At 36.8% G+C, this 25,348-nt stretch overlaps 1 protein-coding gene across 1 annotated transcript in view; it reads right to left on the bottom strand.

Annotated features, from left to right (window-relative positions):
- The window catches only part of SLC26A8 (solute carrier family 26 member 8), a 180,657-nt gene that overhangs the window by 65,496 nt on the left and 89,813 nt on the right, over positions 1-25,348 (bottom strand). The window contains 5 exon segments of the mRNA XM_020999637.2: positions 3,655-3,878; positions 3,881-4,034; positions 7,554-7,682; positions 7,784-7,876; positions 8,565-8,634. Coding sequence (XP_020855296.1) covers positions 3,655-3,878; positions 3,881-4,034; positions 7,554-7,682; positions 7,784-7,876; positions 8,565-8,634 — 670 coding nt within the window.

The raw sequence follows: 25,348 nt of genomic DNA, 5'->3' as shown, positions 1-25,348 counted from the left end.
AATAACAGTTAAATAAGTTAAGATTCACTCAAGGGATAGAATCAGATTTGACAATCGGCTAGTGAGTATGTTTCAGGCCAAATGAATAAGACAGAAAAAGAACAGGGCTATAACCCTGAAGCATTCTAGAGAGGTTAAAAGAGCTTACTGCACAATTAGTGAAACTCAGTTAAAGCCTCGCAGAGGAAATCTTTAGGATCACACAGGAAAATGACTTCATTGCCCAAGAGTCCACAGATCAAGGGAAGTCAAAAGATAGCCCAGCCAGGGATCAGAAAAGTGATTTAGAAGACCCAAAGAGAAGACTAGAAAGCAGGTTCTAGAAGACACTGAGAGAATCCCTCCAGATCTATCAGTGCTGTTAACCTGAATCTTAGGACAGATACCGAGGAGACTTGGTCTGGCATTTAACTCAGACAAAAAGCTGAGGATAGGAAAAGGAACAGACAGGGGCCAGGTGACCCATAAAGTGCACCAGTTAAACTGATTTGTGGCTAGATTTGAGTTACCTAGGATAAGAAATCTGTACTTGGTAAAGCTTTTTCTTGATTGTACTTTTGGTTTCCTCTAAAGTGTATATGTGTGTGTGTGTGTGTGTGTGTGTGTGTGTGTGTGTGTGTGTGTGAGAGAGAGAGAGAGAGAGTCTTAGGAGAAAAAAATTTAAAAGATGAGTTAACAAAAAATGAAAGAGACCATGAAACATACCACTCCATTTCCACGGCATTAAAGTTCAAGACTGTCAGTTACTATAGGTTTTTCGATTTTTAAAAATTTTATAACTTCCCCATTTTGTTTAGTATGTTAAACTTTCATCTGTTTCTGTGCATTTCCAAAGAGTAAACTATTATTTTAAAAGCCTAGAGAAGGCTTTTGTGATTTATTTCAGAGACATCAAAGGGGGACAAGTTGGAAATCTTTTTTTCTTTTCCACAGGATATCTGTGTAGAAAGGAATCCAGGTGGGAAAAAAAGGATACTTGTAATAATATCAAAGGAGCAAGCAGGTAACTGGAACTTGTAGGAGAAAAAAAAAGTGGAATATGGAAAGCTGGCCAGGATTGAGAAGTTTAGCAGAGGGTTAACAGAAGTGACTCTCAAATCTATATTCATCCCTAATTTCTCCTGAACTCTAGCTCTTCATTGTCAACAACAATGCTTGTTGACTGACTGGAGGTCCCATTGACACTTTTCACTCATCACCTCCCCTGTCTTCTCTAAAAGTCTACTTTTACTGAGAGCACCACCAGATTTCCAGGTATACACATTCATAACTTCAAAGTCTTCCTTGATTCGTCCCTTTCCCTTACTCCATCATAACCCATCAGTGGTCAATTATAGAACCTTTAACATCTGTAGGCTCCCTTTTCTCTACTCATATGGCCTCTATCCAAGCCCAGTACTTCATCACCTCTTAAGTGGTTTATTGTAGTATAATAGCCTTCTAATTGATCTCCCTGTCATTTCCCATCCCTCTCCTTTCCAATCCTTCCCATGGCTACCAAAATAATCTCCCTATTATACTTCTCTGATTAAAAAAAAAGCCTTCAGTATTCTAGGAATAAAAACAAAATTCTTGGTGTGGCTTATTTCTCATTACTCACTTCCATGCATTGTACAGTCCAACTAAATTGGACCTCAAGCTTTCCCTGAATTCCACATTCCATTTGCCACCTCTGTGCATCTGCCTAAGTCTTTTGCTGTGCTTGGATTATACTCTCTTTCTCATTTCTTATGTCTCTGAATCCTTTTCTTTCTTTAAAATTCAGCTCACATGCCATATCCTCCAAGAAGACTTTTCTGATTCTCCTGGTAGTTAATACACTTTCCCCCTCAAATTATCTTACATTTATTTGTTTGTGTACATATTGCAACCTCTCAATAGAATGTAAGCACCATAGAAGTAGGGACTGTTTCATTTTTGCCTTAGTATTCCCAGTACCTGGAACATGGTAAACATATAATAAATGTGTGGTGAATTGAACACTGCCAGAAGTGGCAAGGCAGCTTCCAGTGTCAAATCTACCCTCCTCAGTTGAGCTTTCAAACCCTTCCTTCCTTCCTTCACCCTACTAAGACCAATGTCTCACTAACCTCACTAACTCTCCCTTCCATACACCTGTTCAGTCAAATTGACCTACACCCAATTTACTTATTTTTTGATTCTGTGTATTTATGGGTGCTGTTGTCCCTTCTGGGATTGTCTACACGTGTGCACACACAGACACACATGCACACACATACACATACAAGTTCATATTTCTTTCTTCTTTTAAAATGTGATTCAAAACTTTGTTCTTTAGGGAGACTTCCCTGATCCATTCTACCTTGGGATGATCACTCTTTTGCTCTACATCATTTCATTATTTATGTCCTCAGTTTGTAAGTATCTGTATCAATTTGTTATAAAATTTGTACTACTTGAGAATGAGTGCTAGATAACAGGAAGAACACTATCAGGACTCAGGAGACCTGGGTCTTAGTCGTAGCTCTGTCACTATTACGTGGATGATAATAACTCATTTCTCCTCTGAGATTCAGTTCTTTTATCTGTAAAATGAGGTTAGACCAGATGATACGCAGCTTTAAGTTTTATAATTCCATATGTTGTTTTATAAGTAACTATAAATTGTTTCATAGGTGAATATTTTGTTTCTCCAGCTAGACTGTAAGCTCTTGGTGGTGGAGCAAGGCCTTCTATTTATTTTAAGTCATCCTATCCAATCTTTCCCACAACATAGTAGGAATTCAGTAAAACTTGCTCTTCTGTTAATCTACTTATGTGGAAAACAGCTAGGTGTGATAGTACACTCTTGTAATCCCAAATAGCAGGAAGGAGACTGGCAGATCTCTTGAGGGTTTTGAGCTGCAGTGAGCTATACTTTACTTATTGTCTACCCCTAACTTCAGCATTAATATGGTGAGCTCTCAGGATAGGGGTGGTGGGTCAGAGGGAAGTTACTAGATTGACTAAGAAGGTGTGAGCTGGCTCAGGTTAGAAATGGAGCAAATCGGGGCAGCTAGATGGTGCAGTGGATAGAGCACCGGCCCTGAAGTCAGGAGGACCTGAGTTCAAATCTGGCCTCAGACCAAACACTTGACACTTACTAGCTGTGTGACCCTAGGCAAGTCACTTAACCCCAATTGCCTGGAAAAAAAAAAGAAACAAACAAAAAAAAAAAAAACAAACCAAAAGAAATGGAGCAAATCAAAGCTAAGGTGCTGATCAGTAATGGGAATGGCCCCATGAGTAGCCCCTATACTTCCAGCATAGGTGAGATAGTGTGACCCAGTCTTTAAAGAAAATAAAAATTTTTCTCCCCAAAAGTGACTGTAAAAGTCATTAGAGTTTTCTGGTTTTCAATAATCAAGACTGACCAAAACATGACTTTTCTAGAGAATTACAATTTTTATGTAGAAAAATCTGCTTCTAAAAAGTATCAGTGAATATGAACACTTAGATGCCAAGTTTATATACCAATTCAATTCATCAAGGTGTTACATGCTTGGTGTTTATTTTCTTTGTATTTTGGTTGAACTCTGAAAAAATGGCCAGCTAATACTAGGAAATAAATGACTAGCAAAGATAGCAGACATCTCAGATTAAGAATAAATAATGGGAGGGACTGTTGCTAAAGCCTCTTTATGAATCACTTACCTGTCTTATTACCTGTGCAGCCTTTGTATCTACAAAATTCACCATGGTGAAATCCAGGATGATAGTGTGGATAGCTGACATGAAAGATACATCAGAATTATGTTTTCCAGGGTCAAGTTTGTTCCTATGATGACCTTCACCCTGTTCATTGGTTGATGGTGAAGCCGTTAACAACTGAACTCCAGAACTGTTTATTGTGGTATGACTGGGAACCCAGACTTCTCTACTTCTTCACTCTTAGAATTTAGGTGTCTTAAAGCTATTTGATCTTCAGATAGACTATGGTTCATGAAGGCACTTCCAAATCGTGAGCACTGGAGCAGATCAATGGAGGATACATCACTTTCAGATCTGTTCTCAAGGTATTCTGTGTAAGCAATCTGGAATAAGAGTAAAGAAGCAACATATAAAAAGGGCCAGAAATTGAACTCGGACAGGGCAGTTGTACCTGGAGCAAGGAAGCTGGCAGAATCTACCACTTTTCTTCTGTTAGGTCACTTCATCGCCCTTCCTTTATTCCAAACTATTGTCACATCTTCCCTCCTTCAGAAAGTCTTCTCAGACTACGTACTAGATATACCTACTTAAATCATAAGATCACAGGTTTAGGGCTAAGAGAGACCTCAGAAAACATCTAGTCCAACACTTTCACTTTACAAATGAAGAAACAAAGGCCCAGAAAGATTAAGTGATTTGTCCATAAGATTTAAATAGCAGATCTGTGACCTAAGCCAGTTCCTCTGACTCCAAATCCAAGGCCCTTTCCAATGCATTTTGCTAGCTTGCATGTGTCTCATGGTTGCCTCAATTTCACAACATACACAAAACCAAACCTATCCATCCCGCCTTCCAACAGGCTCACTCTTATAACTTCTCTCTATGCATAGAAAGGGTAGACATCGGTTGTATATACAAAAGAGTTAACTAAATTCAGAAAAAAAATTAGAGACAGCCTCCTACAATGCCTTTCCATTAAAGTTTTTCTAAAATACATTTATGTTTCATGGAGCACTGTATTTATTTTTAAGTTGGATTATCAGTTTCATTTGTTTATTCATTCAAGATTTGAAATCATCTTTGACTTCTTTATTTATATCTATATGTAGGACAAAGTTTTATAGTGGATTGAGTAATGGACTTGGAGTCAGGAAGACTGGTTCAAATCTCACTTCAGACACTTAATAGCTGTGCCACCTTGGGCAAGTCACTTAACCTTTCTGTGCTTCACTGTCCTCACCTGTAAAGCAAAGTGGGTTAGATTTGATGGTTTCTAAAGTCTCTTCCAGGTCAAAATCTACAATCACAATAAATCACCAGCCCCTATCAATTTTTTTTTCTCAAACCTGGCATTAATCTTGATTCTTTCACTCCCGTTGCCCAACCTCAGTTCAGGTGCCCACATCCCTTTATGCTTGTTATTGCACCAGTATCCTAGCAAATGCTTTGGCACCTCCAATCACTTCTGTATAATTATATCTCTGCCAAACTGTTTTTCCTTAAATACTACTTTCATTAAACATTGTTTTCATTAAACATTATCATTCATTTCAATTACTGGTAATGATTAAAAATTACTGAGTATCTACTGTGTGTTAGGTATTGAGAACACAAAAGAATTAGGAGACTGCCACTACCCTTGAGGAACTTATGTTCTAATTAAGGGAGATGGGACATATACTTAGAAATAGAAATTTTAAAAAAAGATAGCATATGCTGGGTAATAAATGAGTGGTACAGATAACAAATACTATAGGGCCTCGTAGTAGATAATGATCTGTGAAATGTGGTGTGGTTAAGGATGATTTGGTGGAAGGAGTAGGACTTGAATTGAGCTTTGAAAAAAGGGAAATAAAATTAGGAAATTGAGAAGGGGAAGGGGCATTCCAACTAGGGTCAAAGGATGCTCAGAAATCAGCAATGACTTTATAGAGTCAGCTAGGTGGTATAGTGGATACAGTATTGTTCTTGGAGTCTGGAAGACCTGCGTTCAAATCCTACCTCATACCCTTAATTGGTTGTGTGACCCTGGGCAAGTCACTTACCCTCTCCAATTCTCACTTTCCTCATCTGTAAAAAGGGGATAATAATAACACCTATCTGACAAGTTAGGATCAAATGAGATAATATAGATGAAGTGCTTTGCAGACATTAGAGTGGTATACAAATGCTAGCTATTATTAGTATTGTTATTATTATTATTATTATAATCATTATTATTGTCTACCACATCAAATAGAAACTCTTCCTCCTTTTGGTAAGAACTTCCACAGGGAAGCTTTCCCTAACTTTCTTCATTTTATTTCTTACTACTTCCTGAACTGAACCTTCTACTATAGTCATGCCAAACTCCTCCCTGTCCCAGAAACATACCATACTCAGATCTACCTCTGGGCATTTGTTCATACTATTCTCCTTTCTGGAAGGGCATTCTTACCCTTTCACTTACCTAGTTATTATCTCATCTTCAAGGCCAAGATCCAGTCCCATCTCTTCCATGAAGTATTTTCTGACTAACTCTAGCTCACAATGATTTTCCTCTTCTCTGAAAGCCTGTATTATAGCTATACTATATAATTTAGTGCTAATTACATACTGCCTTATGCTGTTTACTCATTACTTCATGTGTTAACATGAACATGGAATTCTTAGCTCTTCAACTAGCTTTTTGGCTGCTTTTGGGCAGGGAGCAAGATATTCTTTTAGGGAGATTTTTTTTGAAAGAGCTTGCACGTAGTGCTGAGCACTCAACAGGTAGATGACCAATAAAATGTGCTATTCATTCACAGATGTGATGTGTATGTTTTGGCCAACATATAAATCCAAGGAGAGAAGGGAAGAAGGAAGGACAGATTTGGAATAAATATGACCTGCTGAATTAATTTTGTTTTTGTGGAGAAAACATCCATGGAGAGGAGCTCAGATGATATTTTGAGGAACTTCAATGGTGCTGATGCTTTAGAAGGATATATATGAAAGTAAGAATCAGGGTGCAAGGTATGGAAAGGACAGAGTATATGTTTACGTAAATCTGTGTCAAGAGTAGCAATGAGCATGTATATGTGGTGGGGGAGATTAGAGCTACATATGTGGATAAAGTGATCACTTTCAGAATGCATGTTATTTATTCCCTGGAAGAACGCTTGGACCTTAAATAGTGGAAGAGGGACACTCCTACCCAGGAAAGAAAGGAATTATTAGGCTCGCTGTGTTAAATAATAATTCACTACTTCCATAAGCTAATACAGCAATCAGATACAATGACGAAACTCACTGTCTAGAATAGGTCTTTCACATATCTTCCACTAATTACTCTCAATACTATGACCGGATCAGAAGCAGAAGCTATAGGGGCTGTGACAGATTCCTAAGAACTCTATTCATTTTTTCATTGCTTTAGCCTGGAGAGAAAAAAACAATCTTTACAAGCCCTTTTAATATAAGAATTTCAGAGATCCAAAGCTGGGCAGAGAAAGGACTGGAGAATAGATGTCAATCACAGAAAATCTTTAATGACAATCTGAAGAAGCAAACTGCTGTTGAAAGCACATTTACGTTCTTTGGCTAAGTAAAACATCCATCCGCCTAAGGGAAACTTGTTTGGTTTGTGCACATACTGAACTGTGATGTAGGAGACTCACCTGTTCCAGAAAAGCCTTGCTTACCTTTGGGTACCCATAAATCCAAGGAGAGCCAGCTTCAGATCTGAAATACCTATGTCCTCACATCTATGGAAAAACCTCACCTTCTAACTCTCCAAAGCTCATCAAAGTATCTTACTCAAGATCACATTATATATCCAAACCCCAAGCAATCGGGGATTTTGGGATTTCTGAGAAACTACTAGTGTAGTTCTTGATGAAGTGAGGAGAAAAGAAGAGAAAAGGAGAAGAGTCTCTAACCCTGGGGGGTGGCTCTGGTTCATCACAGTTGCAGGCACACTTAAAAGGGCCTTCACCTATTTCAGACCTGTTGTCACTGAACAAGGTCCTCAAGTCTTCATCAGTAAGAGGCACAGTTTTCAGGTCCACCTGAAAAAGATGAAAGGAATATCAAACTGAGAGGGAAGGCAAGGTGGTGGAGAGAAAGGGGAAGACAGGGAGATGGATAGGTAGGGAAGAGCTGTAATTACCTCTTTCAACAGCAGTTGCTTGATTTCCTCAACATTTACAAAAGTGATGGCGCTGCAGAACTGGAAAATTTTCACTCCTGGAATGTACACAGCCTGAAAGACAAAATGTTAAACTGAGGAGATTTCTCAGGTCTTTTATTACACAAAAACAACAGCTCTAACCCCTTGGAGAGTTTTTTTTTCTTCCATCATAGGCAAAAGCTAAAGTTAGAGCTAAGATTCTAAACAGATCCTCTCTTTTGATATAAATTCTTTTTTATAGAAATATAAACATAAATTTTGATACAAATAATAAAATATATATATTTTAATATAAAATAAATTTTGATATATATGTCTTAGAACTAGTGAGCAAAAACATATTTTAATAAAAAATACCAAGCTGCTCAAATTTTCAGCATACTCTTGATTTTATTATGAATCACTAAAACTCCTTCCTTCATTCCCTCTTCCTTCCTTTCTTTTTTCCTCCTTTCTTGGCCCCCTTCCATTCTTTCCTTTTTCTCTTTTCTTTCCTCTTTTCCTTCCTTTCCATTCTCTTTCTTCCTTGTCTCTTACTCTTTCCTGCTCATCTCTTTTTCTTACTTTCTCTATTTATCAGTGTTAAACGATCGCATTAACTAATGGATATGCCTGTCTCCTTTTTTTTTTTTTTTACTTCTGTGGACTTCTGTTATTTTTTTTTACTTGCCACAATATTGGATAAGTTTCCAGGAAGAGCAAATCCCACAAAAGTGAGAAGAGAAAAAAAGAGGGGAAGATGATGGGTTTGGCTTCTTACCTCTCGATACTCAGTAAAGCTTCTGTAAATGTTGGTGTTAGGGATCTGTCCCAGGACAAGAACACTGGCCCTGAAATGAAATGTCACATGCCTTTAGAGAGCAGTTTCTTTGATTTGGCTCTAGAGACACTTGTCACCCTAGATAAAGTTTGAAAATTTCCCCCTCTTCCTTCTATCTGTGTAAGTAAAAATACAATTCCACTTCTTTTAGTGTTGCCAGTTTGTTTCTCTTTCCAGAGAAATTTTAGAAGAATAGTATTAGCTTCACATAATTATGGTTATTTAAATATGGGTAAAATAGCACATTTTAAACTAATAATACAAATTTTCATGTTTTAATGGCTGCAAAGTCAATTTATATTCAATGGAAAGCACATTTTGAACTGAGAGGCAATCTCATGTTTCCAGGAAGTTTTAAATAATTTTTTATAATTTTCATTCTTTTTACTTGTTGAAGTTCCTTTCACATGGTGTAACAATAACTGCCAAATTTTAAAAAATATATATAACATCATTCTTCTGGTTAGATAGCAGTTCCAAGGGCTTTTATTAGCAAGAATCAAGAATGGTTGCTAATTCTATAGAGGAAATTTTGTACTTGATACTTGAAGCTCTCTTCTTCTAAAGAGAATTTCAAAGCATCTCTCATTGTTGTATAATAGCTAGTACTTACATAGTGGTTCAAGGTTTGAAAAGCCTTTTACATATATATTATATCCTTGCATTGTCACAATGCTGAGGATAAGAACTATTATTGTCCCCATTTTGCAGAAGAGGAAATTACTGAGAAATATTAAATACTTTGCTCGGGGTCACAGGGCTACCAAATGACTGGGTCAGAATTTAAACATGTCTTCTGAACTCCAAGTCCAGCATACTTTCTACTAGCTATCTTTAATGCAATCAATTTCTAAATTATGAATGTAGACCAAGAAAGGAATTGAAAATCCAGTGAAGTTCCTTACAGAACTTGACTACTCTAGTTCATGATTCCTATAATTTATCTAGAATTTATTTTCTGCATCCCTCATAGAATGAGAACGTTCAAGGAATCCATTCTGGGCTCTCCTCTCGGCTTATAGAGTTTGCCCCACAGATCCCCCTTTTCCATTATGCCCTACTCCCAGAAAAATACCAATTCCTACAAGTAATAAGAAGACACTGCCCCATAGTAGAACATGTCCCTCTCTCTTTGCCATGTCCCTGATTATGTAGCACACCATCGATCTATACTTTCTCTCATGGTTACCATTTTTTCTCCACTTTCCTCAAAATCTCCTTCATGGGTTCAGGGACTCGTACTCTCCCAGGTGCCAGCTGCCCCCAGAAGTTCCAACTCTTCCCCATCCAGAGGGAGTGGTTTTTTCAAGCACCCAATCCACCAGACCACAACTTGCACAAGGTCCCTATCTCCCTTCATAGAACATCTCTTTACCCAAAGAAGCATTCATCAGTGGAATTCTCTCCCACTGGCAAAGCAAAGCCTCTCTTGTTCCCTATTCTTTTTAATCTTTTTCTCCTTCTTTCTCACCCACTACCCTGTAGGCTCTTCTCTTACTGAGACTGCAGGGTTTACCTTCCCTTCATTGGTATCCCTTGATTTGATCTGGGTCCATCACACATTCTCCTCTATCCTTGTGCTCCCCCATCCCTCCTTTCAATCTCTCTCTCATTGTATAATGTCCCACAAAAGACACCAATTCACCTGTAGGCATGGTGTTGCCAGGTTCTGTCCATAATACCCCTCTTCACTGTTACCTCTACCTGACTCTCGCCTTCATGGCTGTCTCTTTATATTCATTTAGAAAGAAGTCTCTTATCTAGCTCTACTGTCACTCTGCTGCGGTTGTCCTTGGCCGTTGCATTTGTTCACTCCTCCTGCATTTATATTGTCTAAGGTGCTTGAGAAACAATCTTTTTTGGTCTGGTTATCTTTTTATAGAATGTTTCAAATATCTTTTTATTATTGAATGCCCATTTTTAAAAATTATGATTAAGCTCATACTTGCAGAGTAGGTCACCTTGGGCTGCATCCTGAGCTCCATTGCTTTTCAGAACAGATTCCATCTCTTCCTGCATTTTCTGGTTCATGTATAAGTCTTGAATTATTTGAATTTCCTTTCCTTTGTATTTGAAAGTCTTTCTCCTGGTTGTTTGCAGAACTTGCCATTTCTGAAATTAATTATTATATTTAACCACTATGTGTCTTGTAGCCTTGGATTTTTTCTGGAGGTGATCTATGATCTTTTAATTGGTATTTAATTTTTTATGTTCAGAAGCTTTGGAGTTTTATTTTCTGCACCATGGTGTTAAGGATTTTCGTCCTGCTGTGTTCTTCTGAGAAATCTATGATCCATAGGTTATCTTTACACATCCTGTCTTCAAAATTAGTACTTTTTGCTTGGATAGTGATCATATTTTCTTTTAAAGTTATTGGTTTTGCTTGGATAATGAACATATTTTTAAAATGTTAGTGTTTTTTGTTTCCCTTATTGTAGATCGTCCTTAACAAATACTATTGTATTTGCATTCCCAATCTATCGTTCTTTTTTTGTTTCTGCTGTTGCAGATTCTAGTTTTCCTATTCTGCCCATCATTTTTGCTGTGCAAGTCATAAATTCTGTTCTCATAATTCTCATTTCTATTTTGAATCACTCAGGAACAAGACGCTTTGGTTCCATGTTCTCCTCACATTGTTTTGTCTCATCAAGTGTTAGGTCATTACCCTTTGTTTTGCAGTATTTATTCATAGATGCTTGAACTTGTTTACTAGATATGGAAGCCATATTTCTTTTTTCTGTTAAAGGTCTCCCTGTTGATTTATCTGCTTATGTTCAAAGTCTTTGAATTTTCTTCTTCCTGAGATCTTTGGTAATTTCAGTCTTCTCCTCCCCTTTATTTTCTCTTACTGCTCATTTAAAAAAAATTATTTATTTTTAGTTTTCAATAATCACTTCCATAAGATTTTGAGTTTTCAGTTTTCTCCCCCTCTTTTTTCTCCCCCTGCCCAAGATGGTATGAAATCTGATAGAGGCTCTACTTATACATTCATACTAAACATTTTCACATTAGTCATGATATAAAGAAGAATGAGAAGTATTGAGAGGAACCATGAGAAAGAAGAAATAAAACAAAACAACAAAAGAAAAGGGGAGCAAATAATATGCTTCCATCTGCATTCAGACTCCAAAGTTCTTTTTCTGGATGAGGATTTTCCATTGTGAGTCTTTTGAAGTTGTCTAAGATCCTTGCATTGCTAAGAAGAGCTAAGTCTATCAAAGTTAGTCATCACACAATGTGGCTGTTACTATGTACGATGTTCTCCTGGTTCTGCTCATTCCACTCAGCATCAGTTTGTGTAAGTCTTTCCAGGTTTTTAAACAACATGTTATAGGATTATGGTTCTTAACCCACGCTGCTATCTGTTTCTGTTTTATGGGAGAGTTCATCTCATCCACATTCATAGTTATGATTACTTTTTCTCCATTCTATTTCCCCCATTTATGCTTTTCTCTCTCCTTTCTCCCTTTCCCTCCTCACTAGAGTTTTGATTTCGACCACTGCCTCCCTCAGTTCACCCTCTCTTCTATCTATCAGCCCTCTCCTTTTTCTTCCTCTTTACCCTTACTACTTCTTACCTCCCTTCTATCCACCCCTCCCTTTTCTTTCCCCCTTCCCTCCTACTTTCTTTAAGGTAAATTAGATTTCTATATCTGATTATGTTATTTCCTCTTTGAGCCAAATCTAATGAGAGTAAGGTTCAAACAATGTTTATCTCTCTCCCTTCTTTCCCTCTATAGTAATAGGTTTTTGTGCCTTTTCATGTGATATAATTTACCCTTGTCTGCCTCCTCCTTTCCTCTTCTCCCAGAGCAATCCCTTTTCACCACTTAATTAGGTTTTTTATCATCACATCAAAGTCAACTTATACCCACGCCCTCTGTCTATGTATACTCCTTTTAAATGTCATAATAACAATACCTTTCTCAAGAGTTACAAGTGTCACCTGCCCTTTTAGGGATGTAAACAGTTTGCCCTTATTAATAACATCTGTTGTTTTTTTCTTTCTTGTTTAACTTTTTATGTCTCTCTTGAGTCTTGTATTTGAAGATCAAATTTTCTGTTGAGCTCTGTTCTTTTCATCAGGAAGGTTTGGAAGTCACCTACATCACTGAATGTCCATCTCCTCCCCTGAAAGATTATGCTCACTTTCAGCAGGTTGTTGATCCTTGGTTGTAATCCAAACTCTTTTGCCTTATGGAATGTTGTATTCCATGCCCTATGATCTTTTAATGTAGAAGCTGCAAGGTCCTGCATAATCCTCTCTGTGGTTCTATGATATTTAAATTGCTTTTTCTGGCTGCTTGCAGTATTTTCTCTTTGACCTATTAGTTTTGGAATTTGGCTACAATATTCCTTGGCATTTTCAATTTGGGATCTCTTTCAGGAGGTGGTTGGTCAGTTCTTTTGATGACTATTTTTCCTTCTTGTTCTAAGACCACAGGGCAGTTTTCCTAGATGATTTCCTGAAAGATGCTGTTCAGGCTCTTTTTTTATTGTGGTTTTCAGGTAGACCAATAATTTTTAAATTGTCTCTCCTAGATCTATTTTCAAAATTAGTTTTTTTCCCAATGAGGTATTTTATGTTTTCTTCTATTTTTTCATTCTTTTGTTTCTGTTTGACTGATTCTTGATATCTCATAGAGTCATTGTTTCCACTTTCCCACTTCCAATTTTTAACAAATTATTTCCTTCTGTTAGATCTTGTACCTCCTTTTCCATTTGGCCCATTTTACTTTTTAAGGAGTTGATTTTTTCAGGATACTTTTCCCCCCCCCATTTGGCCAACTGTATTTTTTTTAAGAACTTATTTTCTATAGTCAATTTTTGTCTTTCCTTTTTCAAGCTTTTGACTCTCTCTTACATACCTCTCATTTCCTTTCCTAATTTTTCTTCTACTTCTCTTATTTGACTTTTAAAATCCTTCTTCAGCTCTTCCAAGAAGGCTTTTTGGGCTTGAGACCAGTTCACATTCCCCTTTTAGGTTTCAAATGTGGGTATACTGACAATGTTGTCCTCTTCTGAATTTGTGCCTTGATCATCCCTGTCCCCATAATAAGAATCTACGGTCATTGTCCATTTCTGCTTTCTGCTCATGCTGGTTCCCTATTTCCTGGCCTTTAACATAGAGCTCTCCTGATGGAGAACAGGGGGCACTGACCCAAGCTTCTTGTGCAGGGAGCCCAGTACCTGGTCATTGGCTTTGTATGCTGGGGGCCTCAGGTGCTGGCAGCTGGAGGCTGTAGGGGTCTGGCAGCTTACCTAGTGCTGAGCTGGGGTCAGCAGCACTGGAGCTCTTGGGTTGGGGGTGGAGAGTCTGGCCCCTGGAAGATACCTGCTCACCCAGGCTTCTTTAAAGGGTTAGAATGTTTGGCTGCTAGAAAATGTCTGCTGGCTTTGAGCTGTGCTGAAGCACTGGGAGATTTGGCTGCTGGAGACCACTGGCACACATAGTGGTTTTCTGAGCTGGTGTTTACCAGTTCCCTTGCCTGTACTGATCGGGGTCCTGGTGTCAGTGCTTGCCTGCTCCACCACCCTGGGGCTCAAGAACTCCCCCTGGTTTACTGAGGTGGGGCTTGCTGGGACGCTTCTGGTCCTGTACTGCTCCCTACCTCAGAGCAAAAGGGGCCCTTTCTGTTAATCCCCCAAGCTTCCTAGGCTACAAGACTGCTGCACACGCTGTCTTTCTGCTGGTTCAGCTGTTCCAGGGTTTTTCCTGAGGTGACATTTTCTGGCCTTTCAGAAGTCAATAAGGGAGAGTTAGAGAAACTTACTCTGCCATCTCAGCTCTTGGAAGTTGGCCTCTTATTGCTCATTTTCTGACTCCCTCCCTCTGATGGTAGTTTCCTTGGGGGCTGGATCTCAAAGCATCTCAACCTCTTCCTAAACAAAATACAGCTCATCATCCTAAGTCTCTACCCCAAGTGACTTTTAAGGGAAAGAACTGCCCCTTGGATGAGGAACTCTTTCTCTCAGATTTAGCGGAGTGTTGCAACCCTAGCCCCCTCACCCCTATGGCTACTTATTCTGGTAGCCTGTCCCAATCTCTCTGTTCCTCAGTTCTCTGGCCCAGTACAAGCAGTTCAGAGAGCTTCCATGCTGGTGCTATAGGGTTTGATATCTATTGTTTAGGTCTGTGAAATTCTGGGAAGCCAGTGTGGGGTGGGATAGGGTGTTGAGCTCTATTTTAAACCCAGACAAGCATCTTGACCCTTTTCCTCTGTTCCTGGCTCTCCTGCAGACATCTTTTGTAGCACAGATTGCTGTCCATTATGACACTGGCTGTCTGGCCCTAATAAGCAACAAAGGTCCTAGAGAAACCCAGATCTCCCACTAACACCTTGCAAAAATCTAAAAGGGCATCAAGTTTGAAACAGGCCAGAGAGAAAAACCAATAAGTTCTTCTACCCAGCCCAAGACTATGTAAGAAAAAAAAAACAAAACTGAAGGCTCTTTTAAAGGAGCCATACCATAGAAAGCAGATGGTAAACAGTGCCTGAAGCTTTCAGGCACATTGAGTGTTGGTTCAAAAATAGCAAGATCTCCCATTAATGGGTGAGAACTGAATTGGAACACACCAAGGACCCTGAAGTAAACATGAACTCCAGTAACAGGGTCTGAAACCTGTGGGTAATCTGAGCAGACACCTGACAATGATATTGAAGGCCAGTATGAGTTCTCATAAATGCAACCTAATGAATGGTCTTGCCCTGTTAAAGCATTATTGTAGATGTTCCACTAAACAGGTAAAATACATTGAGCATACACATACCAGAAGACTTAGATTTACAGCAGGAGAATGAGTATAGAAAAAATTAAGCAAGAAATTAAAAAAAAATAAATTAGAGTTCTTGAGGGGGAAATTGGAAAAAGAATTTAATATTTTAGAACAGAAGGTAAAAACCTTACATAAGAATTGGAGTAGACTCCCTGAACAAAGAGAATGGAGCAAACAGAATTCAGTGATTCCTTGAGGTAACAAGAAATATTAGAACAAAGTCAAAGGATTGAAAAATTACCAAAACTATGTATAGTTTCTGCTGTAAAAAACAACTAACCTGGAAAACAATTTGAGAAAGAAAAATGTAAGACTCATTTGATGGTGAAGCATGTTACAAACTACTGACAGAGAGGTGAGGGATGAGTAGGGCAGACTGAGATATAAGTTTTTGGATATGGCTGATATGTGTATTTGTTTTGCTGGACTATGCTTATGGTTTAAAAGGAAAGATTTCTTTTTTTGAGAGGAGGAGTATTTGGGAGGGAGACACTAGCGATGGTTATGCTAAAAAAAAAAGCAGATGAATAAAAGAACACAGTAACCATTTTTAAAGGCACAGAATAGAACTAAAGGATGTTCAGAAGGAGAAGCAAGCAGAAAATGTCAGCAACTAACATGTTAAATTCATCATTATATCCTTGTTAAAAAATGCAAACTACATGTAATAGAGATTCATGGTTTTGAGTATAATCCCCTTTCTCCATTCTTCAGTGTTCAATGCCCTTGTTTGATGATGTTTGTCACACACAGAACAATAAAAAACAAAAATGAATATGTGTTTTTAAAAGAAATCATCAAATTCTCTGAAAACCATGGCCAAATAAAAAAGCAAAAAACATCTGGATGCAATATTTCAAGAAATCACAAAAGAAAACTCTCCAGAAGTATTAGAACCAGAGAGAAAAATGAAAATAGAAAAATTCTACTGGTGAGCTTCTAAAAGAGAACAAAAACTGGAATCACCCAAGAATGTCATAACCAAAATAAAGAGCTTCCAATTTAAAGAAAAAAATACTGCAAGACATGAGAAAGAAAAAGTTCATATGCCAAGGAAGCACAGTCAGAATTACATGGCTTACAATCAAGAGTAAAATTCTACAAAACAGAATATCATCTTACAGGCATAAAAAATACCTTTAAGAGAACAGTGAACTTTCAAGCATTTCTGATGAAAAGACCAGAGTTAGGTACAATCTGTGAAACAAACACAGGAGATGGGGGGAAATAGAAAGGTAGATAGATTTAAGCAACTGCAAGGTGCTAAATGATGAAATACTCATATTCTAACAAGGGAAGAAGAAATAAGTGTTACTTCAGAATTCTACTGTTTTTAGGAGTCAGAGAAGTAAAGAAAGATAAATATAGTGTCAAGGAGATAGGAATTGTTTTATCGGTTTTGAGAGGAGGAGGAAGAAGGAGGGGAAAAAAGAACACAGTAAGGAAGAAATGAGAAAGAAGGGCAAGGAATTTAGGAAATCTCATGATTAGTGGGTGACAGAAGAATATATAAACAGAATATAAACACCTCTTTCATAATGTGTGTGTTGGAGTCTGTAGACATCTCTTGAACCTCACTCTGATCCCAGCAAGGAAGTGTTTTACACACACACACACACACACACACACACACACACACACACACACAAATGCACAAAAAGTGTTTGATATAGATATACATTAAATTTAACAGGGAAGATAGGTAAGGCCAGGAAAAGTTGAAGTGTAACATCTACTGAAATTTTGAAGAGTAAAAGGAGAGAAAGAAAGTATCAAAATCAGTGACTGGGGTCTGTACTAACTAAAAGAAAGGAAGATCTGAAGAGAGGAATCAGACTACTTCAATTATAGCTTACTGGTATTGATTACATTCCTCTTTTTTTACCACCTTCTTTGTAAACAGAGATGTAGAAGTGAAAAGTATAAGATCATATTACATAGAGAAAAATACAATAATTTTAACTCTAAATATGAATAGGATAAACTCACCGATAAAATAGAGGAGGATCACAGAATCCTACAATATGTTTCTTTTTTTTCCATATAAATTTATTTATTTTTAATTTTCAACATTTACTTCCACAAGATTTTGAATTCCAAATTTTCACCCCATCTTGCCCCTCCCCCACCCCAAGATGGCATGCATTCCCCCAGTGTGCCCTCCTTCTATCTCCCCCTCCCCCACTTCTCTTATTCCCTTCCACTTCCACTTTCCTGCAGGGCAGGATAGATTTCTGTACCTCATTTCCGTATTTCTTATTTCCCAGCTACACATGGAAACATTTTTTTTAAACATGTGTTTCTAAAACTCCGGGTTCCAAACTTTCCACTTCCTCCCACCCCACCCACCCTTATTGCCATACATGTGCAGTTATGCAAAATACTTCCATAGTAGACGTGTTGTGAAAAACTAACTCTATTTCCCTTAATCCTATCCTGCCCCCCCCTCCAGTCTATTCTATTCTTTCTTTTGATCCTGTCCCTCCTCAGAAGTACTTCCTTCTGATTACCCCTTTCCCAATCTGCCCTTCTTCTATCATCCCCTGCTCTCTTGTCCCCTTCCTCCCTATTTTCCTGTAGGGTAAGACAGATTTCCATACCCAATTGAGTGTGTATGTTATTCCTCCTTAAGCCAAATCCTATGAGAATAAGATTCCTCATTTCCTCTCACCTTCCCCTGTTTCCCCTCCACTGTAAGAACTTTTCTTGTCTGTTTTGTGGAGATAATGTACCCCATTCTACCTCTCCCTTTCTCCTTCTCCTAGTATAATCCTCTCTCCCCTTAATTTTATTCTCCAGATATCACCCCTTCATCTTCAACTCACCCTGTGCCCTCTATCTATCTATATCTATCTATCTATCTATCTATCTATCTATCTATCTATCTATCTATCTATCATATAATATAATTTTTCCCCCTCCCACTACCCTAATACTGACAAAGGTCTCATGAGTTATAAATATCATCTTTCCATGCAGGAATGTAAACAGTTCAACCTTAATAAGTCTCTTATGATTTCTCTTTCCTGTTTACCTCTTCATGTTCCACTTGAGTCTTGTATTTGAAAGTCAAATTTTCTATTCAGCTCTGGTCTTTTCATCAAGAATGCTTGAAAGTCCTTTATTTCACTGAATGACCATTTTTTCCCCTGAAGGATTATACTCAGTTTTGCTGGGTAGGTGATTCTTGGTTGTAATCCTATCTCCTTTGCCCTCTGGAATATTATATTCCATGCCCTGGTCCCTTAATGTAGAAGCTGCTAAATCTTGTGTTATCCTGATTGTGTTTCTACCATACTTGAATTGTTTCTTTCTGGCAGCTTGTAATCTTTTCTCCTTGACCTGGGAAATCTGGAATTTGGCTACAATATTCCTAGGAGTTTTCCTTTGGGGATCTCTTTCAGGGGGATGGTGGATTCTTTCAATTTCTATTTTGCCCTCTGGTTCTAAAATATCAGGGCAGTTTTCCTTGATAATTTCTTGAAAGATGATGTCTAGGCTCTTTTTTTGATCATGGCTTTCAGATAGTCCAATAATTTTTAAATTCTCTCTCCTGGATCTATTTTCCAGGTCAGTTGTTTTTCCAATGAGATATTTCACATTGTTTTCTAATTTTTCATTCGTTTGGATTTGTTCACTGTGTCTTGATTTCTCATAAAGTCACTACTTCCAATTGCTCTATTCTAATTTTTAAGGAAGTATTTTCTTCAGTAATCTTTTGGACTTCCTTTTCCATTTGGCCAATTTTTCTTTTTAGGGCATTCTTCTCCTCATTGGCTTTTTGGACCTCTTTTGCCATTTGGGTTAGGCTATTTTTTAAGGTGTTATTTTCTTCAGTATTTTTTGGGTCTCCTTTAGCAAGCTGTTGACTTGTTTTTCATGATTTTCTTGCATCACTTTCATTTCTCTTCCCAGTTTTTCCTCTACTTCTCTTACTTGCTTCTCAAAATCCCTTTTGAGCTCTTCCAAGGCCTGGACGATTCATATTTTTCTTGGAGGCTTTGGATGTGGAGCTTTGACTTTGTTGTCTTCTGGTTGTATGTTTTCATCTTCTTTGTCACCAAAGTAAGATAATATAGTCTGACTCTTTTTGCGAGGTTTGCTCATGATCCCAGCCAACTACTTGAGTTTTAAACTCTTTGTTAAGGTAAGAGTCTGCTTCCAATGTGGAGAATATACTGCCCCAAGCTTCGGGGGTTTGTACAGCTCTTTTCAGAGATATTTCTAGGGATCTGTAAATTTTCAGTTCTTCCAAGGTAGTATGATAAGGGTCAAGGTGTTTACTCTTTTCCTGGCCTGTGCTCTGGTCTTTGAGTGACCAGCCACAAGCAGTCTTTTCTCTCTTGGAATTGTGAGGAGGGTTTCTTCTCCACCACCACTACGAGCTCCACTGCACCAGCACTCCTGCTTACTCCAGGACCACCACCTAGAACTGTGACCCAGATCCAGCACCAGCAAAGCAAGAGATTCCTGCCTCAGCACCCGCAAAGAGATCCCTGCAGTTCCCCTCTGATCAGCCACTTGATTCCCCCTCAGTCTGTGGGCTGGAAGCTCAGAACACAGCCACCACCCCGGCACCCTCACTCTGCACTCTGGAGCTGGCTCTGACCTAGCTCCTCTCTCAGCACCACAGAAACAGACTTTTCCCACTGACCTTCTAAGTTGTCTTTGGCAATCATGGATTGAAGAGTCTGGAAACCACCACAGCTGCCTGCGATTCATTCCTCTGAGGCCTACTCCAGGTTCACTGCAGCCTGCGCACCCATGCCAAACTGCGCTCCTCTCCCCTCCCAGCGAGAAATGCCTTTCTGATCAAACATCCAGACTGTCCTGGGCTGGAAATTTGTTTTACTCTGTCTTTTGTGGGTTCTGCTGCTTTAGAATTTGTTTAGAGCCATTTTTATAGGTATTTGGAGGGGTTTGGGGGACAGCTCAAGCAAGTCACTGCTTTCACACCGCCATTTTGGCTCTGCCCCCCCCAACACTAATATGTTGTTTCTAAGAAATATATTTGATATATTTTCATACAAAGATAACATGAAGCATCAGAGCAGAATATATTATGTTTCAGGTGAATTTTTTAAAAAGCAGGGGTGGCAATATATCATGTGACAGACAATAGCAAAAAAAGACATAGATAAAAGAGAAACTTCATTATGCTCAAAGCTATTATAGACAATGAATTAATGGCGGTATTTAACATATTTGTACTAAATGACATAAGCACATGAAGTAAAAAATAATTGAATTACAGGATAAGATAGCAAAAATGTAATGGCTATAAAACTCAATGTATTCCTTTTAGGTCTATACAAATCTAATAAGAAGATAAACTTGAAAGAAGTTAAAGATCTGCAGAGAATGTTAGAAGAATTAGATAACACTAGCTCTCTAATGATTGCTGAATGGGAATTGAAAAGAATATGCATATATCTTAGCAATGCATGGCATCTTACAAAAAAAGAGTATCTGCCAAGACACATAAAACTCTCTAAGCAAATTCAGAAAAGCGGAAATATTAAATATTTCCTTTATTGGTCACAAAGCAAAATTATGATCAATAAAAGGTATTTGAAGAAAGAATTCAAACTAAAATGTAGCTTAGATGATCTAATCCTAAAGAATAGGTGGGTCAAAAAATAGATCATAGAAACAAGAGGTAATCTCCTCAAAGAAAGTAACAACTATGAGACAATATACCAGAACTTTTAGGATGTAGCCAAAGTAGTTATTAGGGGAAAATTTATCTCTAGACACTTTTACCAACAAAAGAGAGAACAAAAATAGATTGATGAATTGGGTATGTAGCTAAAAGAAGAGACAAATTTAAAAAATCAAACTAAATACAAAAATAAAAGTTCTGAAAAATCAAAGAAATAAACAAAATTGAAAATTTAAAAAAACCTCACTGAATTGATAAATAAAACTAAGAGCTGGTCTCCAGAAAGCTAATAAAACAAATATTTAGCTAATTTAAACAAAAAAAAGAAAGAGGAAAAGCAAGGAAAAGTAATTTTTAATTAACAAATTAAAAGAGGAAAATTCACAACAATGCTTGATATGTATTAAGTGCTTGTTAAATGTTTTTCATCCATTCAAATAAATTTTTGGAAATTATTTTTCTGAAATATATATCACTAAAACTGATAAGTGAAACAAGTGATATTTATGAAAATACAAAATATGCAGTTTAAGACAAGAAATAGAGAATTTAAATAACTCCCTTTCAGAAAATGAACTTAAACTTTAAATCATAAAGAATCTCCAAAGAAAAAACCCTAGGCCCAGATGAATGAACAAGTGAATTATTTCAAATATTAATAGAGCAATTAACTCCAATGTTACATAAAGTATTTGCATTAACAAGGAAAGAAGGTATCCTACTATGTTCTTTCTTTGAAACAAACATACTCCTGATACCCATACCTGGGAGAGATAAAGCAAAGGAAGAAAACTATAGACCAATATATCAAATAAATATGTCAACAAATATATCAATGAATTTCAAATAAAAAATATTGAATAAATGTCAGCAGGGAGGCCAAAACAACATATTTAAAAGATTATATGTTGTGAGGAGATTGGATTTATGCCAGGAGTACCAGGTTGGTTCCATAGCAAGAAAAAATATAAATATGATAGGCCATACCAATAACAAAAACCAGTTAAAGACTCCATGATTATATCACTGGGTACATAAAAAGCTTTTAACAAAATACAATACCTATTGATGTTGAAAAATTAAAAAATGGTAAATACTATCTCTCTAAAATCAAGAACTGGTGTTTTCTGTAATGAAGAAACACTAGAGACCTTTCTTATAAGATCAAGGATAAAAAAAGGATGTCCATTGTTGCCACTATTATTTGATTTAGTTCTAGAAATGCAAGTTATATCAATAAGAAAAAAAAAATGAGGAGACAAGCACAAGCAAACAAAAAGCAAATGATCACTTTTTACAGATAATATGATGGTTTACTTAAGAGAATCCTACAGGTCCAAGTGAAAATTAATGGAAACAATAGATAATAACCTTAGTAAAATAGTAGCTTATAACTAAGTCATTGAGCATACTGTATATTGCCAATAAACCCAGAAGAGAGAAAAATAAATTTCACTCAAAATAAATGACATATAAAATATCTGGAAATCCATTTACCAATATACACGTAAGAATTATATTAATATAATTACAAAATACCCTTTATGGAAACAAAAAAACATGCAAATAATTGGAATGATATTAATTGCTCGTGACTGGGGCAATCTAATGTAATGACTATAACAATGCTATTAAAATTAATTTATAGAATTACTACAAAATTACTTCATAGAACTAGATAGATATAATATATAATATAAAATATAAAAACAGAGAAATGATAAAATTCATCTGGAGGAAAAACAAGTTAAGAATCCCAAGGGGAATAAAGAAAAAAATTTTCAGAGAGAAAGGGGCATAGAAATAAGAGGTTTCAAATTATACTACAAAGCAATAATCATCAAAATTACTTGGTACTAGTGAAAAAAAATTTAAAAGTTGATCAGTGGGACTGATTTGGTACTCAAGAGCCAGAAGCAATCAAGCTTAGTAGTATAATGTTTAAAAAAAAATTGAAAGATACCAACTACTAGGGAAAGTTCTCACAAATTTGACAAACACTACTGGGAAAATACAAAAGGAGTCTGAGAGAAATTGGGTTTAGACCAACATTTCATACCATATATCACAATAAGATGGATATTTGATCTAAGGAGAAGAGAATGAGGCACCTTTTACAATTATACATAGGGTGAGTATTCTTAATCAACAAGGGACACTGATGATTATAAAATATAAAATGGAAAATTCTGATTATATAAAATTGAATAGCTTTTGCATAAACAAAATGTATTTAGAATTGGAAAGGAAACAGTTAAATGAGAAAAAAATCTTTGCAGTAAATTTCCAAGGCCTGATATCTAAGATATATAGGGAATTAATACAACTATAAAAGAGCCATTCTCCAATAGATAAAAGGTCAAATGATATGAACAGGCAGTTCTCAAAAGAAGAAACATAAGTTATCAACAATCATATGAAAAAAATGCTCTAAATGACTAATAACAAGAGAAATGCAAATTTAAATTACCTTGAGGTTCTATCTTACACTCAATATGTTGGAAAAAAATGACAAAAATAGAAAATGGCAGTTATTGGGGGGATATATTGGTAGATTTATGAAGTGCTCTAACCATTCTGAGAAGCAATTTGAGAATTATACACAAAAAGTTACTAAATTGTGTATGCCCTTTAACCCAGTGATACCATCATCAAGCCTTAAACCTAAGGAGATCAAAAGGAAGAAGGGAATTAGATACATACGTACAACAAAATTTATAGCAGCTCTTTTTGTTAAATGAAAGAAATGGAAACAAAGTGGTCCCTAATCAATTGCAGAATGGCTAAATAAATTATGGCATATGAATGTAATATATTGTACTCTAAAAATGATAAAAGAAATAGATGCCAAAAAATTGGGACAATTTGTATGAACTTATGTGGAATAAATCAAGAAGAACCAAAAGAACAATTTATATGATTACAAAATTGTAAAGGAGAACATCTCCAAAAGACAAGAATTCTGATCAATGTAATAAACAATAATGATTCCAGAAGAATGATGATGAATCATGCTTCTCATTTCTTGGCTTAGGTATGGGTAGAGATATAGGTATAGAATGAGACATACATTTTCAGACTAGTGTGTGAGAATCTGTTTTGCTTGACTCTACTTATTTGTTATGAGAGAGAGGGGACATTTATTTTGGTGGAGAGGAGGAAGAGTTTTAGGGGCATAGTCCTAATGATGCAAAAAGAAAGTAAAGAGCATCAATGAATGACTTAAAATTCAAAGGAGAAAGAAAGTTCAGAAGGCCACATAAACAAGCAGAGTAGTATTAAAAATACTATGTTAAATTTAATATATACTTTTCGTACATATAATTTTTTCTTTTTTTTAATACAGAGTTATTCAGGTTTGTTGATGTTTGTCAAATTTTTAAAAAGAATAAAGAACATCAATAATTATTGAATAATAAGCCTGTATTTTATGATAACAGTAAAGGAGAGAAGCCCTGGAAACCAGGAACAGACATTACAGGGGTATGCCAGAACTGATCTGAAGAGCCAGACTCAGGTTTTTGGTGAACCTTGGAGATTCAACAACCTTCCCTCCCATGCTCTCCTTATTTATTATTTATCATAGGTTCCCAAAGATACCGCCCACTGAGGGGTGCTGGAACGATCCAGGATGGTGGTAGTAGCCTCAGAAGCAATTGAGGGGCATTGAATAAAAATAAGTGGGTGGCAGAGGCATAAGGAAAGACGATAAGAAAAATCTGAAAAACCATTCATACGTGTTTCATCTGTTGTATAACAGAGTTAAAAATCATAGTGATTATATTATTTTCCAAATAAACACACAAAATCCAAGTTATAACCAATCAGTGGTCAAATCTGCTAGCAAATCTTAACAAGCAAGTGTTGGCTGGCAAGCATGTCCCTCATTGTTGAGAAGTCCAGCACACCATTGGCAGGAATATGTGCATGTAATGACTCGCTTACAATATGACACTATAGGTTACACAATGCGATATTGCATCATCAACATTTCAATGCAGAAAAAACCCCAAAATTTACAATAAGTTATTAAATTCAAGATGCATCATTTTAAAATATATATATATTTTTCATATTTTTGAAATGATGCACACTTTTAAAAAAAACCATTAAAGGGTTAAAGTAAATAGATTTCCAGGAGGATGCTGAGTAATTTTTTTTTTAAAGGGGGTGGTGGACCAAATAAGTTTGGGAATCTCTGATCTACCTCATCTACTCTCCACCTTTACCAACTCTTCCCCTAAAGGTTGAGGCCAAAAGTGAAAACATCCCTGCACTTTCTTC

The sequence above is a fragment of the Phascolarctos cinereus genome, unplaced genomic scaffold, assembly GCF_003287225.1.
Source record: "Phascolarctos cinereus isolate Bilbo 61053 unplaced genomic scaffold, phaCin_HiC Scaffold_5;HRSCAF=322, whole genome shotgun sequence".
NCBI lineage: Eukaryota > Metazoa > Chordata > Mammalia > Diprotodontia > Phascolarctidae > Phascolarctos > Phascolarctos cinereus.
Note: the sequence above shows the minus strand (reverse complement) of the source record. Positions and strands in the feature narration are given on the sequence as shown.